Source organism: Tauraco erythrolophus, chromosome 7, assembly GCF_009769465.1.
Source record: "Tauraco erythrolophus isolate bTauEry1 chromosome 7, bTauEry1.pri, whole genome shotgun sequence".
In the NCBI taxonomy this organism is placed as follows: Eukaryota; Metazoa; Chordata; class Aves; order Musophagiformes; family Musophagidae; genus Tauraco; species Tauraco erythrolophus.
Window position 1 is genome coordinate 58,601,776 of NC_141471.1, and position 24,119 is coordinate 58,625,894.

Genomic DNA, 24,119 nt, shown 5'->3' on the forward strand with positions numbered 1-24,119 from the left:
TTAGCTACAGGAGGTGGCCACAAAAGGATGCACAAATACAATGCAAACATTACAAATAGCTATAGTCTCTCCCCTCCCTTCCACCTTTAGATAGACTAAAAGCTCCCTTACGGAGTGCTTCCCTGTTTTGCTGAGTGATTGTTGCTGTCATATGTTCTCCCGCCTTTCTCCCCCCATGAAATTCAGCCTTTTTCTGAGAGTGCTACATCTTCTGAAAAGATCAAGACAGACAATATGCCTTCCCTTTAGGACTTAGATGTGGAAAAGCATAATGACACCCCTTCTAAAAATTAACAGAGTTGAGAGGTGATGTTGCTATGCTTATAAAGCTTCTCAAGCTCAAACGCTAACCCCTGGGGACCAGTTTTGTGAGAGAGCAAGCCTTCTGCCTTGCACAGCACCTGTGGGTGCTGTTGTGCAGGTGCTACAAGTAGGATCCCTGGTTTCTTGTGGTGTGAACGGAGATGGAGGTACAGGGTGGGCTGCAGCCCTCCTGTAGGCATCAAGGCGTGGGTGAGTGGGAATATTAGTAGGATCATGTTCCCCAGCAGAGGTGCTTGCAGGAGCTGATTGGGGTCCACTGCTTCCCCTTTCTCCACCTGGTTAAGGTGGCTTCTGCTCTTTCGTCCTCCCAGCAGAAGGGAGATGCTGCCAGCCCACACTCACCATCCCTGCTTGGTGTTTGGGAAGGGTATAGAGGTCCCTCTCCCAGGCTATCTCCCTCCACACACTACAGTGCTGCTTGCTCAAATTCTCTGTTGCTGTTGTGCCCTCTAGGTCAAAGAAACACTTTGCAATATTTCTTCTGGTGTTAAGCAGAAAATTAAATTCTTTGAGTCTCTGGATTCTGTGTAAGGCCAGAAAGAATCCTTATAAGGAGACTGATGTTGGGCTGAAAATACTCCTTCTCCTGGTTCCATTCTCCTTCCTTGCCATCCCAATGAGGGGAAAAAAAAAAAGTCACAACTCTATATTGAGATTATCCCTCTGCAAAATCAGAGAATAGTTTGGATTGGATGGGACCTTTAAAGGTCATCTTGTAGAACCCCCGTGTAATGAGCAGGGACATCTTCAACTAGATCAGGTTGCTCAGAGCCCCGTCCAACCTGACCTTCAATGTTTCCAGGGATCAGGCATCACCTCTCTGGGCAACCTGTTCCAGTGTTTCACCACCTTCATCATAAAAAATTCTCTCTAATTTTTTATCTCTAATCAAAATTAGCTCTAATGAGCTCTAGGTGGGTGTACAAATCTGGTTGCCTGAAACCCATAACAAGGCCTTGGTATTTATTATGAATATTCATATCAGATTATGCATAGGTAAAGAAAGCCTAGTTGTTTAACAAGCTGAAGATCGGGGTAAATCTTTGTGTTTAATATTGACAATACTTGCCTATACAAAATGTCCCCGTTTTTCTATCAGAAGTCTTACAAAAGTTAGATATTTGTATGCAAAATTCAACTAAGACAATTTTTTCTGCCTCTTCTTTTGAAGCGTAACACCTATGACTTTACGACAGTTTTATATTTTTCCCCTTCCAGCTTTTCTGGTTGCCAATGTAAATACATGCCATTATATTTAGAATATTTTGACTCTTTTTCAGGTGCTGTTTCTACAAATGCGTTGATGCAAAAGCTGCGTTTAAAATACCAACAAAGGCCATGGACTGAAACTCTGAAACTTGTCCATTTTTGCATGGTAAGAATCGCAGATTAGGTGAGAGAAGGATATGGGGTGTAAAAGCAGGTTGCCAAGATAGTTCAAAAACTACTTGACTTTAAAAAAAACTAAAAAAAAAAACCCAAAAGTGGTGCCTATTGTAGCCTCACTCCTGATTTTTCTTACAAGAGTGGATAAAAAAAGTTTCCTGCATTATTTTAACACTTCAGAGGTTATTTCTTGCATTAACTCTTCAGGAGTTCGCACTGATTGTCTAATACTTCAGGTTATTTTCCATTCATTATCATTAGCACAGTCATAGTATGTAAAGACAATTTCTTGCCCATAGGACCGGGAGAAAAGACTGTTTTTCAGAAACTGGCCTGAAACCTGTTGCCTAGACTCTCTCCTGCTATGATAGTTCCATGCTTCCTACCTTTCCAGTAGCTAATTATATTTAAGTATCCTCTTTTTGAAAAGCAGATTAGCACAACTGCTGTGAATTTAGTATAAAAAGTCCCATTTGTTTCTTTTTTTTTTTATTGTTAATGCTTAACTAAAGCCTTACTCTGAAAACAATGTCCTGAGTTTGAACACAGTGAAAACTTTTCAGCAGTGAATGGTTTTTTTTGTAAATTGAAGTGTCAAGTATGAGAAGTTTTCAGACAAGAGCTCCAAGAGAAGCGGGGAGAGTTTACTTGCTACTTAAGTGAATATCTTCGGCTAGAACTTGCACCCTGAGTCTGACCGAGTACACTTGTGTTGCTTACAGATCTCTCCTTTTCACTCAGGCAGATTCCTTCTAAAATTAAAACCTGAGTATTTTCTTAGTTGATCTCTAGTATCACGGTGAAATTAGCTGACATAGCTAAAAGAAATAAGTAGTGTTGTGTTGGACTAGGCATCGGTGTTCCATGTCTCGCATGCAGTGATATTTCTCTTTGACTAGTGATTTAAGGAGTCTTTCTCTGTCTCTTGTTTTCACAAATGTGCTAGGATAAACGACTTCGGCCGCCTGTCAGTAAAGCTCCAGATAGCCCGTTGTGCTCTTGCATGGAGAAGATACAGAGAGCGTTAAATGGTAACAAGCTGTCAGATAACTTAAAGTATATTTTTTAATATTTTTTGGAAACTACCCATCCTTCTCTATTGGTGATGTTCTGCACAAAGGAGTCAAATGTACAAACACAGAGGTGGATGTGGCACAAGGGACTTGTGACTCATCTTTGGGCTAAGCCTTCAGGCTATAGCTATTCTCAAAGTCTGAGAATAAGCTCTACCCAGCACAGTGCTCGTTAATCATAGGGTAATAGCTGTCATTAATAACAAGAAGTCATGCAAGAGAGACTATTTTCTCATTACCTAAATCATAACCTTTAAAGCAGGATAATACTGGTTCTGCTTCTTGATCATTGCAGCCTGATTAAATAACATTTCCGTTTTTTGCAGATAGGTCCTTGTTTTCTGTGATGAACAGATTGGAATCTGTATCCAAACAAAAAGGGTGAGTTTGTTTATGAATAAATGCAAATGAGCAAGCACGGCCCCGAGTCCAGTGGGAAATACCATCTGGATGGCTTGTCAACAATAATTTTTTTTAGCTCAGTGTTCTAAAGGGGTGTATTACTTGGCAGGGGCATAACTGCCTATTTTGATTAGCCCTTTGTGGAGGAGGTTTTTGGGCGAAGAGAGGGCATGCATGTCTAGGTCCCAAAGCTACAGACTGAGGTAAATAGTTTTCAGCAAACCAACATGATAATGCAAAGAGCAGAGCAAAATATACTGCCTGGTTGGATAGTTTTCCAGAAGCTCAGCCAAGGAAGAGTTATTTTTGAAGCATCCCTGGTGTCTCTTCCCACAACTAAGTAAATTATACTCATTTCCTTTCTTCATGTGACAGAATTTTTAGATATACCAGCTTTTTTTTTTTTGACTCTTTCACCTCTCCTCAGGCTTAACGCTCATGTTAGCCCCAGTGGGACTATCTGCTACATAACATCAGACATGTTTTATACAGAAGTTCAGCTGGAGAAGGGTGGAAAGGTGGTGGATGTAAAGTTGGCTCACCTTGGAGAAGCTCCTGTGGTAAAGTTTATGTTCTCTGTCTCTCACCTCCCTGTAGTCTCCCACCTGGCCTCCAGCTGCCAAGTTAGAAAGTCTTTGGCTTGCTTTTGGTCTTGTCACACCTGCCAGCCTGTGCATGACACTAGTTACCTCTTTAGGCATCTGAATCTCTCACCTAAACTTACAAGTTGGTTATGGATATGAAGTACCATACTGCTAAATATTAAGGTAAAATTCAGCTGACATGTCTACCTTCCAGGGATTTTGTAGTACCCTGCATAAATATTTGTATTCTCATACTTCGATATTAACAATATGCATAAATAAAAGGATTGTAAAATATTTTCCTACCAAGGTGTAGGGCAATATATATTCCCAATAGATGTCTTGGAGCTGTTACCAGAGATTCTGTGTGTCCTTCTGCCTTCGTTAGGAGTATGTGCATTCCTACTAATGGGGATGTTTTTCTTGCAAATTTCTCATTAAAATAGTAGCAAAACATCACTCTGCAGTTCACATACCATATTCTGCAGTTGTACCGTGTTACAGACAATCCTTCAGATCAAAGTTACCACAAGAAGCTGTTGCAGGGGGGTGGGGAGCATAAACTGATTTTTATCAGCAAGTATCCAAATTGTTACACTAATTTGGAGTTAATTTAGTCCCTTTTTTTTCAGTTTCAGTCAGCCCAGGAATTTCAAGTTGTTCTGTTTAACTAGCACAGGGCTGTTGATCAGTGAGTGCTGGATAATATTAAGACCAAAATGCATATCTAGAGAATTTTAGCACAGCAACTGCCAATAAAAGAAAAATTGGCAAAGATGCAAATTGTTTTCTGGAAAGAATGTATCAACAAACTATTTATGTTAATTTTATCCTCTTCCACAGAGCCTTTGTTCTTCTAATTATTATATTAATATTATGTTTTAACTATTGTGATGTTAGTCTGGTTTTTGTTGGTGTTTTTTTTTTTTCTTAAAGCTAACCATTCAGCTAATTAAAAGTAATAGGGACCAATTGCCAATTTTACCAAGTTACCAATGAAATGCTTTAAAGAGATGTTTCACAAAGGATGGTAAGAAAAATGAAACTCCTCTCTCTTATTCCTGTAGGTTTGTGATGACTTGTTGCAGCATCTAAGGTAAAGAATCATGTGCAGAGTCTCTTGTTGAATGGAAATGAATCCCTGGGTCTTGTGTTTCTCTGAATGTTGAGGAGAAGTCTCGAATAGTTTCAGTGTAAGAACTGGAGAAAAAAAAAAAGGCAAGGATCGCAAAACAATAATATGAATCCAGAAAACAAAAAGAACTGACATATTTTTTGATTTTGTTTTATACGGGAAGTTAGTTCCAGGGCTTCATATTAGAGGTCAGTGGTTGTAACTGTTATTACCCACTTCCAATGTGTAGATTCAAGGCTAAAACTGCAGCAAATATGATTTTGAAAAGATACTCCAGACATGAGTTATTTCTCAAGCCTTTCCACTGAAACCAGCTAAATTGCATCTGCTTCAATGGAGCAAGGGGAAAGAGTAAACCCCAATACATTGGCTCTAGCTGCCAGTTAAACACAGCCTTTGAATACTGGCACTTCTGTTGATTGCAAGAATTGTAGAACTACTTGGATCCATAATTTTGGAAATGGACTGATGATGACAATTCAGAACTGGCAGATTTACAGATCCAAACCAGATACTACTTTTCCGATTCTCCTTCCCTCAAGCAGTAAACAGTCTTTGTATTGTCCTTATGCAGATGTCTTAACTGCATGTCCTTCAGGCTTCTGTGACAGCAGTGAAAGCAAGGTGATATCGAGTGGCCTGTTTTTCTTTGCAAATGTGTAGGAGGAGACGCTAACTTTAATTTTCTCACTAGCAGTAAGGCAATGTGTATATATATTTATTTGTTTTTATTACCATATTTTGTTCTGTCTGAATAGTCGCTGTTCCAGGTCAGACACCACCTTAAAAGTCCGTTTAGAAGTTTTCTAGCCTCTATAATCAAGGTTCCAGGTTTTACTGATAATGGGTATATTTAAGAAATTGGATTCTTATTTAAATAGCTTGTCAGAACATTTGAAAGGAAAGGTGAAGAGAGAAAGGATAATCGTTCACCTTGCATATTTCATCTCTCTTCTATGTGAACCAGTAATACATTGCCAGTTTTTCCAGCCCTCTCTTTCCTCAGAAATGAAGTTATATTCACTTTATGGGTGTAAACAGCTATGTCTTAAAGCTTTTAACTTACATTTTCCTAGGCTTTTGATTCCCAGTGATGTTAACTGCCAGCAGTTTGGCTCTGAGTGATGGCATATAGTTACCATTGGCACTGTGGGTACTACTTGTGTGCCTTCCTGTTTTTGTTAGGATTTGGCATGAAGTGCAAGTATCCCTTTTACACCTCTCGGCTTAGTATTTTATTTGGTCATAAGACGTTTGTTATATGTGTAATGTTTCCTATGAGTCTCAAAGTAACTATAAAATCATGATGAACCAGGCAGCTAAAGCATAGGCTGGTGCTGTGTCTGTGCCTGTACCTGCATGCCTGCTTCCTTCTCTTTTCCCTGCTTCCCCACTAGTCCAGTTGGAAAGAGTCATAGAAGAGCTGAGTGACTTGCTTAGGTTTCTGTTTGGAAAGGGTTTGTCCCAATGTGGAAGTCCAGGCAGGCTTATTTGTTCTCTCTGCTGATCCACATTGCAGCCACATCTGCACGGAAAGGGAAGGTGTATCTTCTTGAGTACAGCTCTCTGTGTGACTGTAGCACTAGAGAGCTTAGTAAGGCTTGTAAAATCCACTTCAGCTCTACTGAAGCAGGTGAGTAAATACCTGGTGCATTAGCCCTAGCAGAGCCCAGGCCATCTATCACAGCTAGTCAGAATCTGCAGGAATCCTGGGTTTTGAGCAATCTGAACCATTCCTTCACAAACTTATGCAAGCCACTTGTCCCCTGTTCTTTTTTTTGATTGATGTATCTATTGATTGTATTTAAGATCTGTCTCTCTCACAGGGTGCTGTGAAGTGCAATATTAATACAGTCCTTGATATTTTGATTAGAAGAACAATGTACAAGTGCCTTGTATTAGGGAAGTGTCACTACATGACTAGCTTTATTGGAACAACAGGAAAAGTGCTTTGCAGCTGATGAGCTGTCAAATTTGTGTATCGTGCACATCTATTGCGTTCAGTAGTGCGTATTTAACCAGTGTCAGCTATAATTACATTGCTTTTTGCAACAGAGCCAAGGATTCACATTCCCTGGTATGTTCTAAGAAAATTTAAAAGCAGTACTGCTACTTGCCAGATTTGGTAAGGAGAGGGCTGAAATGCTGAAATGCATTTTCACTCTGAAATGCTGCTTTTTCTAGCAAGTTAGATATAAAAGACTTATTATTCACCTCATTAAGTAGTGTGATAGCAATTGTTTCTTTTTGGTAGGATGAAGAACTATGATGCCTTTGGAAAGACTCTAGAAGACCTGTCAAATCTGTATCAAATTCCAGGAAACAGGTTGCAACTAGCTTTTACTTGAAAAACTTTTGAAATCCATAGCCTAGCTTTTGTTTACTTACAAAAATAATAATTTGTCTTCTCTCTCTCTCAGCGAAATGAAGGCTAAGGGATACTTTGCTTTGCAGGCCCTTGAAAAAGATCTTTATTCAATGTATCTTCTAGACAGGTAACTTGAAATCTACCTCTTTCTCCCTTTCCATCCACCCCCCCACCCCCTTCATTTCACTAAAAACCAAGTTAACTGGTCTAATTATAGAGCAGGATGTGGAAGGCTAATGAGTTTTCTCCCACTGGAAAGCTTGAAGCCTTTCTGCAGTTTGGCAGCCCTAGGCATGCCAAACAACATGATCTACTTAACTCCTGTGCTTTGTCTAAGAGACTTGCTGGGAAACTGGGTGGTTGCAGAGCTTGACTGTGCGTGCATGTGACCACACACTTGGTGCATCTGAAAGTCAGCAGTCATCTTTAGATCTCCCTATGGCAGAAGCAAAATATATGTTTTGGGGTCCTGCTGTTTGGGTATCTCATTTTGTGCTCAGGTTTTAGATCAGGAGTAGTGGATGCTAGCTTTCCCCACTATCCTTCCTTCTCTTGTTTCTCCTTTCAGAGTGTAGGATTACTGATGGGGAACAGATTTTCCTAAACCCTCTGGAAATTGTACAATGATTTTCATTCTTTTCAGAAAATCAGAATTGAGAGCAGTGCTTTTCTTCTGGATTTTTTGAAACATCTTTTCTGATATCTTGCCTATTAAGTTCTCTTGGCAAGCATGGCCTTCTGTAACTTGAAACATACTCATGGCTTATTTTTGTACAGTGTTTCCTTAGGAAGCATATTAACTTTGGAAACAAATATACTATATCCTTGCTGATCACTGATAACTCATAAATAATATTTACTGAGGTAAATAGATTATTTGTCCTATTTATAAGTTAATGCATTGCAGAGTTTTCATACATGGCTGTGTAATTATATGGCTGTATGTATTCAGCCGTACGATCACATTTGAGGGTTCTCCTTGCATTAGTTTATCCAGGTTATTTCCTCACTCTTTGCTCAACCTGCCACTCCAATATTTCTGTCCCCCTTCGTTTCTGGTAAATACCATATCAATTTGCAACATGAGACAGCTCAGATACAGGGTTGAAACTGAAAGCCCAAGTCCTAGGAGTAATGCATGAGTAGAATGATGGTTTATTAGAAGCTGTCACAACAAACAGAGACACAATCTACTTCCAAGAAACCATCATCTGCCTTTGATTAAGGGTGCAAATTATCCTTTACATTAGCCTAGCTGGTACTGCAACTCAGCAAACACTAATCAAGATGTGTTTTGAACTAGAACACAGGATGTAAACAGAGTTACTGAAGTACTTCATGGAAAAGTAGGACACCTGGTGCCAAGAACTGGAGGTGATTTTTTCTCTTTCTTCATGGATTCAAAGAATTGTGATAAAAAAACCCTGCTGAGTTTAATCTTTGTTTACAGTAAAGATTCTCTGTTATAAATAAACCGTGCTGTAGGGACTTACTATGTCTGTATTCTCAGGTAGCGTACAGACATACAGAAGGAGAAAATACAAAGAGGCCTGGTGGTTTATCAGCTACTGCAACCTTGGCTTTGCAGCAGCCTGAAAGCAAAGCCAGCAATATTCTGAGGTTATGTGGGAAACCACAGTTTGGGAGTAGCTGTGAGATGACAGCGGTAGCAGCTGAGATAATACTTATGTTGCCCAAAAGGCAAATAGAGTCAGTTGATAAGTTTTTTGGCTCATCTACGCTGTCAGAGGTGAGCTTTAACCATTAGTGTGTTACAGTTCAGAAAAGTACTTCTAGTACGCGCCACCAGTATCCTTGATGTGGGTGTCCCCTACGAAAGTCTTGCAACTTCCCCTCCTATCTCGGACCGGGCACTGAAAGCTAGCAGTTTGGCTAGTAGTTTTAAAGCTGAGCAACAGGTTATTGTACAAGAGAGAGGAACTTAATCTAATCTTTTCAAAGATGTCTGATGACTTTAAGCACTGAGGGTTTAGCTGTGAAATGCTGACTAAGGAAATGCTGTGATTTGAACATATACTGTAATTAGAGATGTACTTTTATGAGGAGTGCCCTTCTGCCTACTACACTGCTTTTTTTTTTTTCCTCTTTGTGTCAAGATGCCTAATATATTTCCTCTACTGAGATGTGTAGTAACCATTTTTTAAAAATTATTATTATTCCTTAGGAGCCCTTATGAACATTGAATTTTACATTACTCCGTACCAAGTTTTGGAAGAAGAATTAAATCCTGGTAAAGCTAGAAAAGCAGAAATAACTAATGTGATAACTTTTTCAGCACTACTTGTTTCATTAAGCAAAGTTCATTAATGAAACTCAGAAATAAGATTTAAAATTCTAGTTTAGCAGAATGATTTATGTGATGCACTTTAGCACAATTATAATGTATATCAGGAAACTACTCTCCCATTTCTTGACTGTTGATCCAAATTGAAGTGAGAGTGATATCAAATGAAGAAACTGCCTAGCCAGCATGAAAATACTTTGTGGTTTCTTGATCTGTTTCATGGCAGGTCCCAAAAGCAGCTGTTGCTGCTGTCCCCATTGGGCAACTTTGGCCATTTGGGTGCGATCTGTGCAGGCTTCTCCTTGCTGCCCAAGCCATTGTGGCTGTCAGCTGGACCCAATCTTTAAAAGACCTTACCGTTGCGTGTTCTGTATGCATAGGATTAATCTACACGGGCATGGGGGAAATAATGCAATTCTCTCTTCCTCAGGTTCACAGGTATGTGGAACAAAAGTAGTTGTAACTGTTGCAGGCACGGATACGCTCCACAAGCTTCCTCTTTCTCCACTGCTTGGAGATTCTCAAGCTGGAGATGATGGGTGAGGCTCTGGACACTGGATTTACAAGTCATTGGCACTAACCTCAGCATAATTTACATTTAGCCTCTGCTAAAACAGGAAGCTCTGGTTTACTGATGGAATTATGCTCCACAGCTACACCCTCTGTAACCTGTGGCTTTTACAGTTTTCCCAAATGGACTTTAAAGTTATTGTGCTCATATTTATCTGCGTCAATTGCATTGAACTACAGATTTATTCATAGATTTTAAGCCAGAATAAGCCACCGGTTAACTTTCTAGTATTCAAGAAGCAACTCCTGCATAGTTTCACAATAAATAAAGCATATATTGAGGGATATTACACCTTGACTATACAAAATAGTTTGTCATCCCACCATGGACACTGACACCTCGTCTCTCTCTACTTCAGCACTAAGCTAGAGGGAAAGTCTGAAATTATTCTCCAAAATAAATCACTATAGAACAATTTATAGTAAACATCCTTGTGCACTGTTCCTCAGTTTCTGGTGGCTCACTTTTCCTTACTGCCAGTACTCACATTAACCTTGTTTTAAAACATTAAAGGCTATAGTTGCATTTATAAAGCAAAACTTTTCTCAAGACAGAAAAAGTAGCAAACTTCTAGGGACCTGAGAGTGACCTTGCACTAAGAGTCCTTGTTATGTCAATTTCTGTAACAAGCTTTTATTGTGACCTTTTTTTTTTTTTCCCAGCCATCCTGATTTTTTGCCACTGACTGATGAACTCAGCGTGGATTTGCCAGCTGCTTTTGTGTTGAAGTTTCACCAGCCCATTCCTATGTCCTCATCCAGAATTGAAGAAATACAGAGGCTCACAGGTAAGTTATAATTGTTTTTAAGACTAAGTACTTCTGTGACTATGCATTGCTTATTTGCTTTTTATTTCCCTGTGTTAATGTTGTAAGAGGAATAACCGGTTTCTAGGGCAGAACGTGTTCAGTTCTATCAGCCCAAGTGTACATTTTAGCAACCAGTGCAAGACACAAAAGTTCTAAGAAAGATGTGACAATTACAGGCAAAGCTGTTAAACACAGTACCTCAAATTCTCCCTAGCAAAAAAGGGAATAAGAAAGGAGGTTAATGTTTTTGTCTTTTCAAAACATTGGTTTTGGTTTTAATGTCATAGCGTTCATGTACAGTCATAACCTAAATGCCAATTAAAAAAATCACCTGGTTTCAGGAATTCAGATTGGTGGCTTGAAACTAGCTCCTCTGCATGAGCTGATTGTTCAGTCTGCCCTTAAAGAAAAATGCAGTGAAGACTTGTCTACAGACAAAGCCTGTTTCTTTGTGGTGAGTATAGTGTGTGTTTGACACACACTCTGCCCTTGTGCAAGATACATCCTGAATTATACTTCCCCATAAGCAAGCAATGCAGACTTCCCAGAATCTCAACACTATTTAAATGCTCTTTAGGAAATAGTTCAAGTTATTTCTGAAACAATATTAGACCCTTTCAAGTAAGTGAGCTTCTCATCCTCATTAATGAAACACTGTGTGCATGGCTGCTGAAGTCATACTAATTTGTCTGTGTGTAACCCAAATATTTACTCCTCTAAAAATTGCTCAGAACTTTATCATTAATGCCTTAAAAAGAAAGAAATTTATTGGCTGGTGTGAGGAGCAAGTCCCAAGATGGTACTTACCTGGATTTTTGAAGGTCTGTATCATGCTGCCTGACACGCTGCACACCATGCTGTTTTAACACAAAAGATTTGTTGATTAGGTAACAATGAGAATCCCGATTCCTTTTAAAGGGACTGGCAGGAAGGAAAGCGTAAAGCGTTGCAACAGTGATGTCAATTACTATCTAGAGCCATGGTTGTTTAACCATAGATGGCGTCCCTTTTAACAACTGTTTAATGAAAAAATATTTAATTTAGGCTGCATTAGATGCAGAGGAAAACTTTTAGAATAGAAAATGGTGGCTAAGATGCTTCCTGCCAGGCTTATGTACAGGGCATCTACAAGACAAGCTTCAAAGAACTACTTTTTTTTTGCTAAGAAACATTAATTTTGCAATTTTTGGCAACAAAAGGAAAGGGCACTTCTTTCTCTTCTGCTAGCGGTGTTAGCAAAGCCCATTGCCTACATAGTTCTGGAAGGTGGTAGTAAGTTTACACCGTGCTAAAATAAGGTTTAGCAAAGCTCTCCTCTATAAAACCCATAAGATGGGATGACTTTTTCATTTCCATTAGGTACACATGAAAGGCTCTGTAACTCCTCAGCAATTCCCTAAAATATTAGTACTTGCTGGGAGATTGTTTTCCTTCTGAGTTTAAAGATTTTGTTTCTAGAAATAAATTACTAAAGTGAATTCTAACCTTGAAAGGAATGTAGAGGAAACCCTCTTGCTCCATGAAGACACGAGGAAAAACTAATTTATTCTGTTCTTCAGCTTTTCTTCATGTAGACCCTGCTAATTAACTGCCCTGCCCTGTTCTTAAGGTGACAGTTCCCATTTGGCATCCTGAAGTAGATAACACAATATTGCATAATTTTGTTATAGAATCACTGTCAGCATGGACAGGTGGCAAATTTTCCTTAGTATCTCCTCCTCTTCAATGAATAATTGGGAGATGTTACAGCCAAACATACTTCTGCAAAGAAAGCAGTAGTGATGGAGCAAGGAACATTTGATGTCCTGAAGAGATTTCAGGCAAAACTGGTATCCTATTTGTACAACTGTCAAGCAGAGCTCTTCTAGCTGTTAAAAAGAAGAGCTAACTCTGTCCCAGCTGAAACCAGGACAACTACTATGATACTCTTCTGAGAGAAGATCTTGGTTGCTAACATTTCTGTAGCCTAGAGGGCTCGTAAGAGTAGTTGGAAGAGTTGGTAGCACTTGAACTCCTGACCACTTGGCTCTGGGTATATTTGCCTAATTTGGATGCATTTGGGAGGGAGAGTGGATCTCATTTAGCTTCCTCTAAGGATTATATTGCTACTGAAATGCAGAGATATGACAGACATGCTAGAAGTGTGTCTTCCAAAATTATTTTTGCTGTCAGATTGTGCAGTTGCCTGATAACATCAAGCTTTACCTTCTTGTTTTCAGTGCTTGAAATATCACATTATTTTGTTCAGTCTCTTCCAGATTGCCCAAAGCACTGTTACTTCATAAACAAGGACTCAGAAAAATCAGATTTAGCAGGAGCCTTGGTCAGTAAAATCCCATTTAGCCATCCAAAGTGTGTGCCTGGCGTAATAGAGATTCTTCGACATCAAGTGGCATATAACAGTCTTATTAGCAGCTGTGTCTCCGAGAAGCACATAGACGAAGGTAAATTGTGTGGTTGGAAGTAACAGCAGAGTATTAGGGAGAAACTAGTTTCTAAGCTGGTGTTAAGAGATTTACTGCTCCCTTGCCAAAGCTGTCATTACTTGTGGAGTGTTTTAAACGATAAAACAAAGCCTTAATTCTAGTATTACACTCTGCTGAATATTTTTTTTTTAACATCTCCTAGACCTGAAACTTCTATAAGCATAAACTAAGTTGCCAAAGTAATAAATAATTAGATTCTACTGTATCAGTATTTTTTCAATTCTGGCATGTGATTCAGCCAAAAAGAGTCCAGGTTCAATGGGTGGATATCACTAAATAGTAATTTTATTTCTAGATGATTCAGAACTGCTTTACTTTGAAGTGTTACCACACAAGGACACCAGCTTTTCTGTCTTTTTCGTTCATCCTGTGAAAGAGAATTTAGCCTGTGGTATGTGTGGAATAATTGATACTGTCCTCTTTACTGGGCCGACAAGGCACTTGGTTCTATCTAGGCTCTTGCGCTACACTTCTTGGTGACAAATACATTCTAAGGGCTACTCTCAACCGTGTGCAATCCATGAAAAACACAAAGTAGCACTTGTGTATAAATTGCTTACTAAAAAGTGTTCTGTACCCAGCATAAACCAGAAAGTAAATGCAAATATTCAGGTCCTATTCTGTCTTGGTCTGCAGCTAATCAATAAATTGTAACTTCTACTATTTCTGATTTAAGTGTATTAGGAAAAAGCAAGTCTTATGCAAGAGCATTGCTGCAGCCCCTTCCCACTGACTTCAGTCTTATCTCTCTTGAAGCATCGGAACAAAAGGATGTTTTTCAATATTTATTCTGAAATACTTACATTCTGTTCTTTCTTAGTGATAATTGATGTTAAAACCTCCAGAGAAATCCAGTGTCGCCTTCATTTAAATCCTCAGGATCCAACTCTAAATTCTAGTGATGAATTTATAACAAGAGCTATGAAGCGGTAAGTAGTTTTATTTTATTTCATAACAGTTGGAATGAACCCCAGATGTTGATTTAATGGAAATATCGCGTGCGTTCACAATGCCGTAAACTCAGCAATGAGAAGTTCATTCTAGTAAAAAGTTTTAATAGTGAGAATAACTTACTTCAGTGTCTTAAGTATCTCTTTCAAAAAACTTTAAACATTAATAGTGATGGAAAGTGTTTGTAACATACACAGAAGTTAATAAATACAACAGATAAGCTTATAACATTAAATTATACTTTCTGACAAAGAAAAATTATTTTTGACCACAAAATGTTTCAGATCAAAAGCATAAATGGCATGTTACAGCTTTTAAGCATAAATGTAAAAAACTAAATACATCACAGAGGCTGAACTACCAGCAATTTTTAAAAGGATATGTTTTATCAAGAACACAACAAAACAATCTGAGAACAAAAGTCCTATTCATTAGAAGAAAGTTCCTGCTGCTTAACCCTCACAACATTTGTTAATTAATATAACTTTGCAGTAAGCTTAAGCATGTCTCACTGAATGAATGGATTGGGCTATACATATTGTAATAGTCTCACTAGCTACATAGCACAATGCAGGATTTTTTTTGGAAGGATCAGAAGGACTTACACTAATCAATTTCATACAGTTTTTTTTCCTGTGTTTAACAATAGTCAAAGCTGGATATTTCAGAAGAAGTTGTAACACCCTTACATTGTATGCAACCATAGATTTCTATACTATAAAGCACATTTTCTACCAAAGCACAGATGGTGATCTACCTATTACCCCAAGCAGGTTTCATGGGTCCTATAATTTGATTCTCTTTTGTTAGTACAGCTAGTCAATGAGGAGTGCCTTTCTCTGAAAGTTTTGCCTGTATATTAATAGCTTGTGATGCTATGCTCTACTGCATTTATTATGCTGTAGACATTCTGCCTCCATAGGAGATTTTAAAAGTATGTTGGTCCAAAATACTAACCTTACTAACATCTGCATTTTTAAAGATGACTTTTTGATATAGAAAATTCAAAGAGACGCTCCTACAAATCACAAATTCAAGCAACAGTGATCTTGTTCTTAAAAGGTTTAAGGGGATAAAAAAGTAGGAGTTGATCACTGCAAAGCAAGAATGTTATTTTTCAATTCCTTTCTTAGATATTTTAAGGCTGTTATGTGACAAAATATTCATTTTCTCTAAAATTACTCACTTTTTCACTGAACATATGAAAATTAATCATGCACTTCTAGAAGTATTTTTATTTTTAATCAACTAACTTTCCTATTTATGTCTGCTGAAAACAAAACAATGTAGTCTTTTTTGGAAATGTTTTTTTTGAAACGTTTCTTTCTAGTAGAAAGCACATGGGGCAGGGAAATACTTTTGAATTAAAAGAGTTTTACCTTTTATAAAGATGCTTTTTTCTTTTTTAAACATGGTTTTCTGAGGACAGTAGCTGATGATTACTTCAAGGCCAGGTTGGATGAGGCTTTGGGCAACCTGGTGTAGTGGAGGGTTTCCCTGCCCATGGCAGGGGGGTTGGAACTAGATGATCTTTGAGGTCCCTTCCAACCCTAACCATTCCATGATTCTATGACAGTCTCACGACTGGTATGACTTAGAACAGCATGGAAAAGATTGTTTCCACATCTGCCTAATTCTGATCAGTGCTTCTTTTCAGAAAGCGAGGTGTATATGGCATGTCTACAGCACTGCCTCTGGCTTGTTTTCTGAAACAAATTCCAAGAGGGGCAAGTTGCTGTGATATATGAACATACATGCTAGAGAAAGGACTGAGCACTAATTCATTTGGCATAAGCTAGTACACAACTATTATCTGTTTGATGACAGCAAGACCAAAGCAGGCTGGATTTTGAACCTGTTTAATTAGCCTGCCCTGTCTTAAGTCACAGGATACCAGATACTATTCCCAGAACCAGTAACTCTAGAGGAGTGTTTTTCCACTCTAACAGAAGTGTAAATAGTGTTTTAGAAAAGATTTTCTCTGTACCTGTCTTATCCAAAACATGAAAGTTACAATTATAAAACTCAGCAAGAATGAATATATTTCAATATTATTAGTTTAGGTTTTCATTAAAAGCACCGTTACGACTTTTTTTTTTAATTTTCCCACCAAACTTCCCACTATTCTATCAAAGCTCTTTGCACCCCTAAGCCCAAAGATCCAGCACTTGATTTCATCGCGTCAACATGTTTCCGGTATAGCCCAGGTAGTTATAGTGTAGTTACAACATAACTCCTATTAGGTTGTAGAAGGCAAAAAGATGCAAGGAGGTAGTGCAGGTGTTGGCCACAGTTTAAAAAAATGTAGTATGTTAAAAATGGATGAAGTCTGTAGCAATGACTAATGTTTCATTTCCTCCTTCAGTTGCATGTCAGTTCCAGTCGTCATGAGAGCTATTTTCAGGAACGCTGCCAAGGTGAAAGCTGACAGTGAAACACAAGATACAGAAGTAGACACGAAACAAAAACCTGAACCACCACGTGAGCAAATTGCAGATGCTAATAGTCTCAAAGAAAGTCTTTCTGTGGCTGGCCAGCAAGATTTGGCAGTGACCAATAAGCCAAGTGTTACAGACAGCCCAAGGGAAAACCTCTCCACAAAAAAACTGGAAGCTCTGGGTCATGATACGGAAAAAAGTAACCCCACAGTAAACACAGAAACTTTGTGCAGCACAGAGGAAAGTAATTCCACCGCTAGTACAGAAACTGTTATGACAGATAAGTAAAACACGCTATTGTTTGATAACCAAACAAGAGAGAAATATTTTCCCTGGTGCAGATTGCTTTTGCAGAAGTAGTTGGAGAGAACTTGGCAAGCTCATTGTCTACTTAGTAATTTGTGAATGGAGTTTCCTCTTTGCACACTATTAAATACATAGAAGTAACACTCTTGAATTTGCATTTTTAAACTTCCAGATTTGGAAAGTCTAACACTGCTCTAATAACCTCTGTTTTTGTCTGCACCATATTCTGCTACAGTATGGAAGGAATTTCTGTCTAACATACGTGATACAGGCTATAACAGAACACCTGCACTTGTAGAAAAGTAACGTTTATCCGTGTCAGCATTATGCTAAATAAACAGAGAAAAAGAAAGTTGTTTGAACAATTTTCTACATACATAATTAATGCAGACAGCCCCATTTGTCCACCAGAAACAAGTTCAATTAGAGTCTCTTAATTGCAGTTCTGTTTGTTTTCCCCTAATGCAGAAGTGGTACTGAATGGCAGCCAAACTTACAGTCTACTAACTCAGTGGCAGGATAATAGAGCCTTTAGTACAAAAGTTGTAAACTCAGCCTCTGAAAATCAAGTCATTTTTACCATAGCTGTTTTCTGGCCTCAAAGTATAAAACTGTTTTGTGATTTAATTTTTTTTTTTTTAAATATAGTTAAGTTGGCTGCTAAAAATTTCAGTTTGTCTCCGTCTAGATGCGCTTTGTCTCAGACATGAAGGAAAGCTACAAGCAACTTAAACCAAGTGAACGCCTAACTTACTGTAAATCAGTTTAATTAGTGTAAAACAGAGATGGGCATTCTCAAAGAAAAGACTTCCTGACCAGAGGAATTTGCAACTACAGTTAAGGCAAGCACCAGGAAAAGGAGTCAAATGCAGAATGTTTGCACAGAAACACAAAGCTGTCAGAAATATGCAAGTGTGGCTGACTGTGTTTCAAAGAGAAGGTGAATAAGCCTGGCTTCCTTGAAGAGTTTGGGAGAAACACTATGGGAATAAGGGAGAGAGAGTTCAGGCTAGAGGGACTGGCAAAATATAATACAAAAAAAAACAGAGGAAAGTTTATTAGACTGGAAACGTTTCCAGTGTGGTCTAATGGGGTTAGAGTAGGTGGTCTGAGTAAAACAACGGAATTGTCAGTAATTCTGAATTTGAAGAATTCAAATTCTGAATTTGAATGGTGTGTTTTCAGCAAAAATGAAATAAATAGAACTGTGTGAGGAAGAAAAAAAATAGCTTTTAACTGTGAAAGTGCACTGCATAGTGGTTACAAAAGGTAAAAGGAAGAATTTGACAAAAGGTGAAAAATTCCTATGTTTTATATAGCAACTAGAGAAAGTCCCAGCACTCTAGAAATCGGCAGCAAATCCTGTTCTATTTTGTATAGAGTTAGCATGTCATCAACAGCAACTTATTCTGCAAGAATAGCTTGTCCATAGTACTGGGCATTTATTTTTTATTAGAGGGAATCTATTTAGAGAGGCTGTTTAAGGGACCTGCTCCGTTTCCAAAGTGCTGCCAAAAGAGAAAGTGAGGGTGAAACGATAGCTTCTGACACAGAACAGAAACATGTTTAGTAAATCTTTGTCGAGTTTTAAAAGTCATTTCCCCTTTCTGCCAAAGTTATGTTTAAGATTGAAAGCAAGTTTTTTTTTTGCCAGGAGCCAAAGCATGGTGAAGATTTACAGAAATTACCTCTACTGGGAAGTATCAAAATCAAATTTCCCCAAAACAAAAAGATGCATCAGCCTGTTCATGGTCCACAAACTGAGAATCAAATCCAGTTGACATAATTTTAAATACCACGAGACAGAAAAACTAATGTTCCAGTTGCTGGACATGATGGAGTATATCCAGGGATAAGCCCAGTTGCTCTACCAGCCAAATAGTCTGCTTTTTAACCCAAGCAAGTGTTGACCTGTCAGGATCTGTGCAGAATTTTGCCTTGCAGCACTCAGACTGCGAGGAACCAACCTCACCATTATTTCTACAAATGTTTTCACCAAAGCTGCCAATGTCTTCGTGTTTTCCAACTTTAACTTCATTGTACTCTGTCCCAGCTGGAGCTGTGTGATTAAGGTCCATATCCTCAACAGAATCTAAAATGTGTCCCAGATGTGGCTGTTGTTCGACAGAATTCAGATACTTAAGTACATCTTCTTCATGCTTTCCAATCACATCGAGAAGATTATTTATCCTACTTAAGGCAGAATCATGTCCATTAAGATGACACCAGGATAAGAGGGCACTGAAAAGAACAACAACAACAAAATGATTACATGTATCCACACAGGCTTCCAGCTGCTGAAGGGAGGTAGCAACATGACAACATATCTATGCCATGTAAGTGTATGTATGTTTCATTCACATTTTCTGGGAAATTCAAACAGTAGAACTGTCTATTAAGCTTAAAGATGTAGATTCAGATAATTTTCGAACGGCAACTGAAGGAGGATTTTTAAGGATGATCACTCTACACCCAGGTAGGCAATTTCCTGTATTCAAGACCTAAGAGTTCTCAGGTTGCTCACTTTGGACAGATTCACAATGCATTTTTTCTATTCTTTTAATTAAAACAAATAAAAACCTGCTTGCACACTCCCTCCACACGCACATGACCTTAAGAAGTTTGTAACTCACTTTAGGGTTCCTTTAAACTGGCCACAGGCAACCATCAGCTCAGCACCGTGTCTATAACCTTGATTGAAGCCTTCCTGGAGTGCAAGTTCCTTCCCAGCCTCAATTCCATCCCTATAGCCTTCCTATAATTGGAGTGGTGAAACAGGTTGTTCAGAATGTGCAAAATTTCACCTATGACAATTTCATAACAAAAAAGTTTAAACAAGTACTCAGTATCTTAAATTACAGCTTTTAGGTTTGAACATCCCTCCCAGCTACACCCCCACTGCTAAACCAAAACATGCTTTTTGCAGTGCATTATGATTTCCTGATCTGTAAGATCCAGTTCTTTTCCAAAAGAAAATAACATTTTGTGATTTTTGCAGTATCTACTCATAAAATACCAGAGGGATTTGTGTAAGAACTCTAAACAGCTCCTTAAGAAAACCCATCTTTTCAAGGGACTCAGATGCAGGAAATTTTTCCTCAGAGAATAATATAACAGCTCTGTTGTAATACCCTTCCTCACCAACAGCCTACACAACAGCTTCCATTCATGTTCTTTGGCCGAATGCTGTTCACCCGTGAGCAGAGGAGCCCGACTGGCCCCACTCTGAATGATAACGTATCTGTTGAAGAGTAACCTGGGTTTATGTACTTGTTTTGTTCCCTGTAGAATTCCAGGACGGGAAAGGCTGTGGAAACCAGCATTCAGAAAACATGTTTTTCACTAGGAGAATAAATAATCCAAAGAACTACCCAGACCACAATGTCCGTTGTGGTTCCAGATGGAGTCACACATCTTAAACCTGACTGATGAAGAGCTCTACTTAAAACCCCAAACATCCCATATTTCTTTATTAGCACTGTTTAGCTGTGTTGCCCTACATTTACTAGCGGTACACCTCCGAGTATGAAGCAAATAGCTCACATCAGAATTTAGCACTGCCTTTTACAAAGGCATGTGGCTTACAGAGGGAGCCAACGTCTTTGGTAAAACAGTACTTTGCTCTGAGGACTACTAGGATAGAGTTTCTGTAAATCCCTGCCACATTTTTCTGACATTCAGAAGAAACTAAGCCACAATAACTCTTAAGCAGCCACTCTTGGTTTTCCCCTTTAAATCAGCCATATGTACATCAACGTATGTATCAGTAAATCTGAAGTGGTCAAAAAGACTATTAAATTGTTATTATAGAAATACCTTCAATCTTTTTTTCATGGTGCTGTTCCATTCTTTCTGTAGTAGATACATCTCATCCGCATCTTCATCAAATATATCCTCACTGGATCGGCTGACTGCAACTTGTACCCAGGACATAACAGCAGTGATGACTATGACCTCTCTTTATGTGGTAAAAATAAATACTGAGAAACTCTCAAAAGTCCCTCTGGCTAAGTGTCAGATTAGAAGTATAGGCAAAAAATGCGTGTCCTGATGAGAAGTCATGTACGGAGCTGATCATTCAATCTGTACCTTCATTTCCACGTGTAAAACTGATGCTGTTCACCATCAGGGTGCATCTGTCAAGAGAAGACAATCAGATTGTCACTGGCAAAGCAACTTCTGTAATTTACAAGGAGGACTTAACACAGTAGTTTCCTCCCTTCTTATGGCAGTGACACACATGTGCAGGTCCAATCAGCATTTCCAGGTGCTGCCAGAACAGGAGCAGCAGGCAGAAACGACTTCAGGACACGATTCTGGCAGCAGCTGATGAACAGCCCCATACAGTCTCCATGCGGTGCCCTCAGTCACACAGGCAGGTAACTGCCTGCAGAGTCAATAACCGGCACGGACTCTCGTCTCCCATTTTCAGTTTTCTAGTTATGCCAAATACTGAACCATCTTACAAATCTTGGATAGAAATATTCCTTTATAGTTTGCATAAAGAATTTCCTAGTTCTGGTGCAGCAGGAAGAGGACACAATCGGATCATTTCATCTTTTCCACTGCAGAAAACGTTCAGAGGCCGCTCAGAACTAATTCATTACATGGGCGGGCGTTCTTACGACCCACGGATGGTTTTTCTGGCAGAGGCACCAACGGCTCTCAGGGCACCGAGGGCCGTAGGAGCCACCCCGCGCGCTTTTCCCGGGACACGGGAAAAGCCACGCCGCTTTTCCCGGGACACAACCGGCTGGAGTCCCGCAGCCTGCAGGCTCCCTGCCCGCGGCGGCCAGAGGAGCGCCCCGCCGTGCCCACCCGCTGCCCGCCCCGGCCGAGCCCCCGGGCCCGCCGCCGCTCCCGCCAGGCCCCGACCCGCCATGGCACGGCCGGCCGCTCCGCCCGGCAGGCACCCGGCTCCCCACACGCCGCCGCGCTGCGGGGAGCCTTCCTTCTGCCCCACCTGGAGGCAGGAGCAGCCTCGCCTCTCCCGGCTGCTCGCTCAGCCCTGCGCTGTCGCCCGTCACCGCTGCCGCCGCGCCACGGCTCTCCACCGCTCACCGGGGGCCGCCATCTTGGCTGAGGGCGAAGTGACTTCACTGCCGTCGGAAGCAATCGGGGAGCGGCAGCCATGTTGGGCGAGGGCAAGCTCCGCGGAAGCCGCAGGTAAACAGCCGCCATCTTAACCAGCAGCCCCGTGGCTTCAAAGCCCGTCTGAGACACCGCAGGCGGGCGGCCATCTTGAGTGAGGGCGCAGCCGGGCATCCCCCACCGAGAAGGCGGCCGGGGTGGCGGGGCCGCCGGGCCCTGCTGCTCGCCGGGGGAAAGACCAGCTGCTGCGAGCGCCGATCCGGCTCTGCAGAGCGAGGGCTGCGGCTGCCCCAGGCCCTCCGCAGGGCCCTCAGGCCAACCTCAGGGGGGAAAGCTGCCCGGGGCACGGAGGTGGTGTCCTCTTCAGTCATAAATTGTGACATTAAAAAAAAAAAAAAAATCTGCCTTGTTGGCTTCTGAACCCTCAAGGTCCTTGCATGTCAGGCTTGCCCTTAAGCTGTCCTCTACAAGATTTAGGCATTACAATACTAAATCCTTTGGATAGGAAGGATGCCAGCAGGAGTCAAGTGTTTCATTGCTCGCTTCTAGAGAAAACAGCGATATCCTTTTGACATAAATGCAGCAGAGTAATTTTTTTTTTCTTGGTGCATGCTGCATTTGACTTACAAGCATAAGTTTAAAGTTAGTTAATCTTCATAAACATACTATTCATCAACCTTGATTCGAATTGTATGTTCCTCCAAATTGCCAACAGTAAACACCCTCATGTGCTGAGTGCTCCTGTGAGTCCCTGAGAGGCAGCACGTTTGCTCGTTGCTCTGTTGGAGAGGCTGGTTCCCCAGTTACTGGGCTGGCCATGGTACACACTCACTCCCCGGCAGTGCTGGGCGTCCCACCTCCTGTCCCATGGATGGCTGGTGAGGCTCCTTACAGCAGGGCTAGAAACACTGGCAGCAAAACCTGACCTCACACTGCAGGCACTGAGCGATGAACGATCTTGTGCTCTGACTCACACGGCCGCAGCACTCCCATTCCCCTTATCCCTTCTGTTTTGCAGAGACACCCTGTCCTCCTGCTCATGGTCCTTCTTGGGAACTCGCTGCTGGTTGCATGCTGAGGTATGAGTGGCCAAGTAACCCAAATCTGTCTAGAAACTGGTGTGTCAGGGGATGAAATGACACTGGTGCTTCTGGATGGCCAGAGCTGTGCATATCTGTTCCTCAGCAGTTACTACACATGTCCATGACTGCTGATTTCCTAGCCCAGTTCTATCACTTCCACCTCATGTCTGGCAGAGGCTTATTTAGCTAGCTCTGCCATTTTTTTACACAAGCAACAATGCTGAATATTGCCCTCACGCACAAATGCACAGTCACAGAAAAGCCTTCTAGCAACAGAAATTCATGACCACTCATGACTGGTCATGCCCTTTGCTTATCATCTTGCACTCTGTCCCCTCAGCCTCTTGCTTTTCTGGAAAAGACACAGGTCATGGCTCAGGGTCACTGTGAGTTTCCAAAATCCATGCTATCTCAGTTTGAATGTCTTACATTTACCAAAGTTGATCATTCCACATAGATGTTTGTTAAAGATAAGTCCTTATAACCATGAGAAACAATGAAGAAATCTCATCTTCCCACTCCTTTCTCTTAGTAGTTGTGGGTGGATAATTTGGCAAATCGTATTGTACACGTAGAGCAGCACTGTTGGGTTATGAAGTGCAGTTGCAACTTGAAGACAAGTTGATTGTATGCTGATGGCCTTGACAGTGCTGCTGGCAGGGCTTGAGGGCGAGGTATACTGCCTCAGGGTGTGAATGTTTTCCACACCTACGTGTGTTCTAAATAAAGCAGTGTCTGTGTATTATGGTGACACTTTTTAATGACACATGCCAAAGGATCAAAACACAGAACAATATTTCAGAGGCTAC

General features: G+C 40.4%; 2 protein-coding genes across 4 annotated transcripts; one reads left to right on the forward strand and one right to left on the reverse strand.

Moving 5' to 3' along the window:
- Positions 1 to 464: 464 nt before the first annotated feature.
- On the forward strand, positions 465 to 18,264 carry LOC147528465 (mediator of RNA polymerase II transcription subunit 1-like). Its single transcript, XM_086615176.1, has 17 exons — positions 465 to 513; positions 1,605 to 1,699; positions 2,657 to 2,766; positions 3,114 to 3,164; positions 3,613 to 3,745; positions 4,837 to 4,865; positions 7,159 to 7,230; positions 7,325 to 7,399; positions 8,576 to 8,646; positions 9,458 to 9,523; positions 10,008 to 10,116; positions 10,811 to 10,935; positions 11,298 to 11,410; positions 13,205 to 13,400; positions 13,738 to 13,833; positions 14,263 to 14,371; positions 16,759 to 18,264. The coding sequence occupies exons 1-17, from the start codon at positions 465 to 467 to the stop codon at positions 17,117 to 17,119; spliced, it is 1,860 nt and encodes a 619-aa protein (XP_086471302.1). The 3' UTR covers positions 17,120 to 18,264.
- Positions 18,265 to 18,599: 335 nt separating this feature from the next.
- YAE1 (YAE1 maturation factor of ABCE1) lies at positions 18,600 to 22,270 on the reverse strand. 3 transcript variants are annotated; one of them, XM_086614600.1, is made up of 5 exons: positions 22,101 to 22,141; positions 21,227 to 21,273; positions 20,954 to 21,095; positions 19,771 to 19,892; positions 18,600 to 19,378 (listed from the first exon to the last, which is right to left on the reverse strand). In XM_086614600.1, the coding sequence occupies exons 3-5, from the start codon at positions 21,068 to 21,070 to the stop codon at positions 18,949 to 18,951; spliced, it is 669 nt and encodes a 222-aa protein (XP_086470726.1). In that variant the 5' UTR covers positions 21,071 to 21,095; positions 21,227 to 21,273; positions 22,101 to 22,141; the 3' UTR covers positions 18,600 to 18,948. The 3 variants fall into 3 exon arrangements, with proteins under 3 accessions (XP_086470726.1, XP_086470724.1, XP_086470725.1); XM_086614598.1 differs by lacking the exon at positions 21,227 to 21,273 and having other exon boundaries at positions 20,954 to 21,093; positions 22,075 to 22,270; XM_086614599.1 differs by having other exon boundaries at positions 20,954 to 21,273.
- Between the last annotated feature and the right edge of the window lie 1,849 nt (positions 22,271 to 24,119).

Bases quoted from the DNA above. Each gene is read 5' to 3' on its own strand.
- LOC147528465 (XM_086615176.1), top strand. From the start codon at position 465: ATGGAGGTACAGGGTGGGCTGCAGCCCTCCTGTAGGCATCAAGGCGTG. The intron at 514-1,604 runs GTGAGTGGGAAT...ACTCTTTTTCAG, and splicing joins CTGTAGGCATCAAGGCGTGG to GTGCTGTTTCTACAAATGCG. The intron at 8,647-9,457 runs GTGATTTTTTCT...ATTATTCCTTAG, and splicing joins CCTGGTGCCAAGAACTGGAG to GAGCCCTTATGAACATTGAA.
- YAE1 (XM_086614598.1), bottom strand. From the start codon at position 22,270: ATGGCTGCCGCTCCCCGATTGCTTCCGACGGCAGTGAAGTCACTTCGC. The intron at 19,893-20,953 runs GTATTTCTATAA...CTCCAATTATAG, and splicing joins CCATGAAAAAAAGATTGAAG to GAAGGCTATAGGGATGGAAT. The intron at 19,379-19,770 runs GTGAGTTACAAA...TGTTCTTTTCAG, and splicing joins CAGTTTAAAGGAACCCTAAA to TGCCCTCTTATCCTGGTGTC.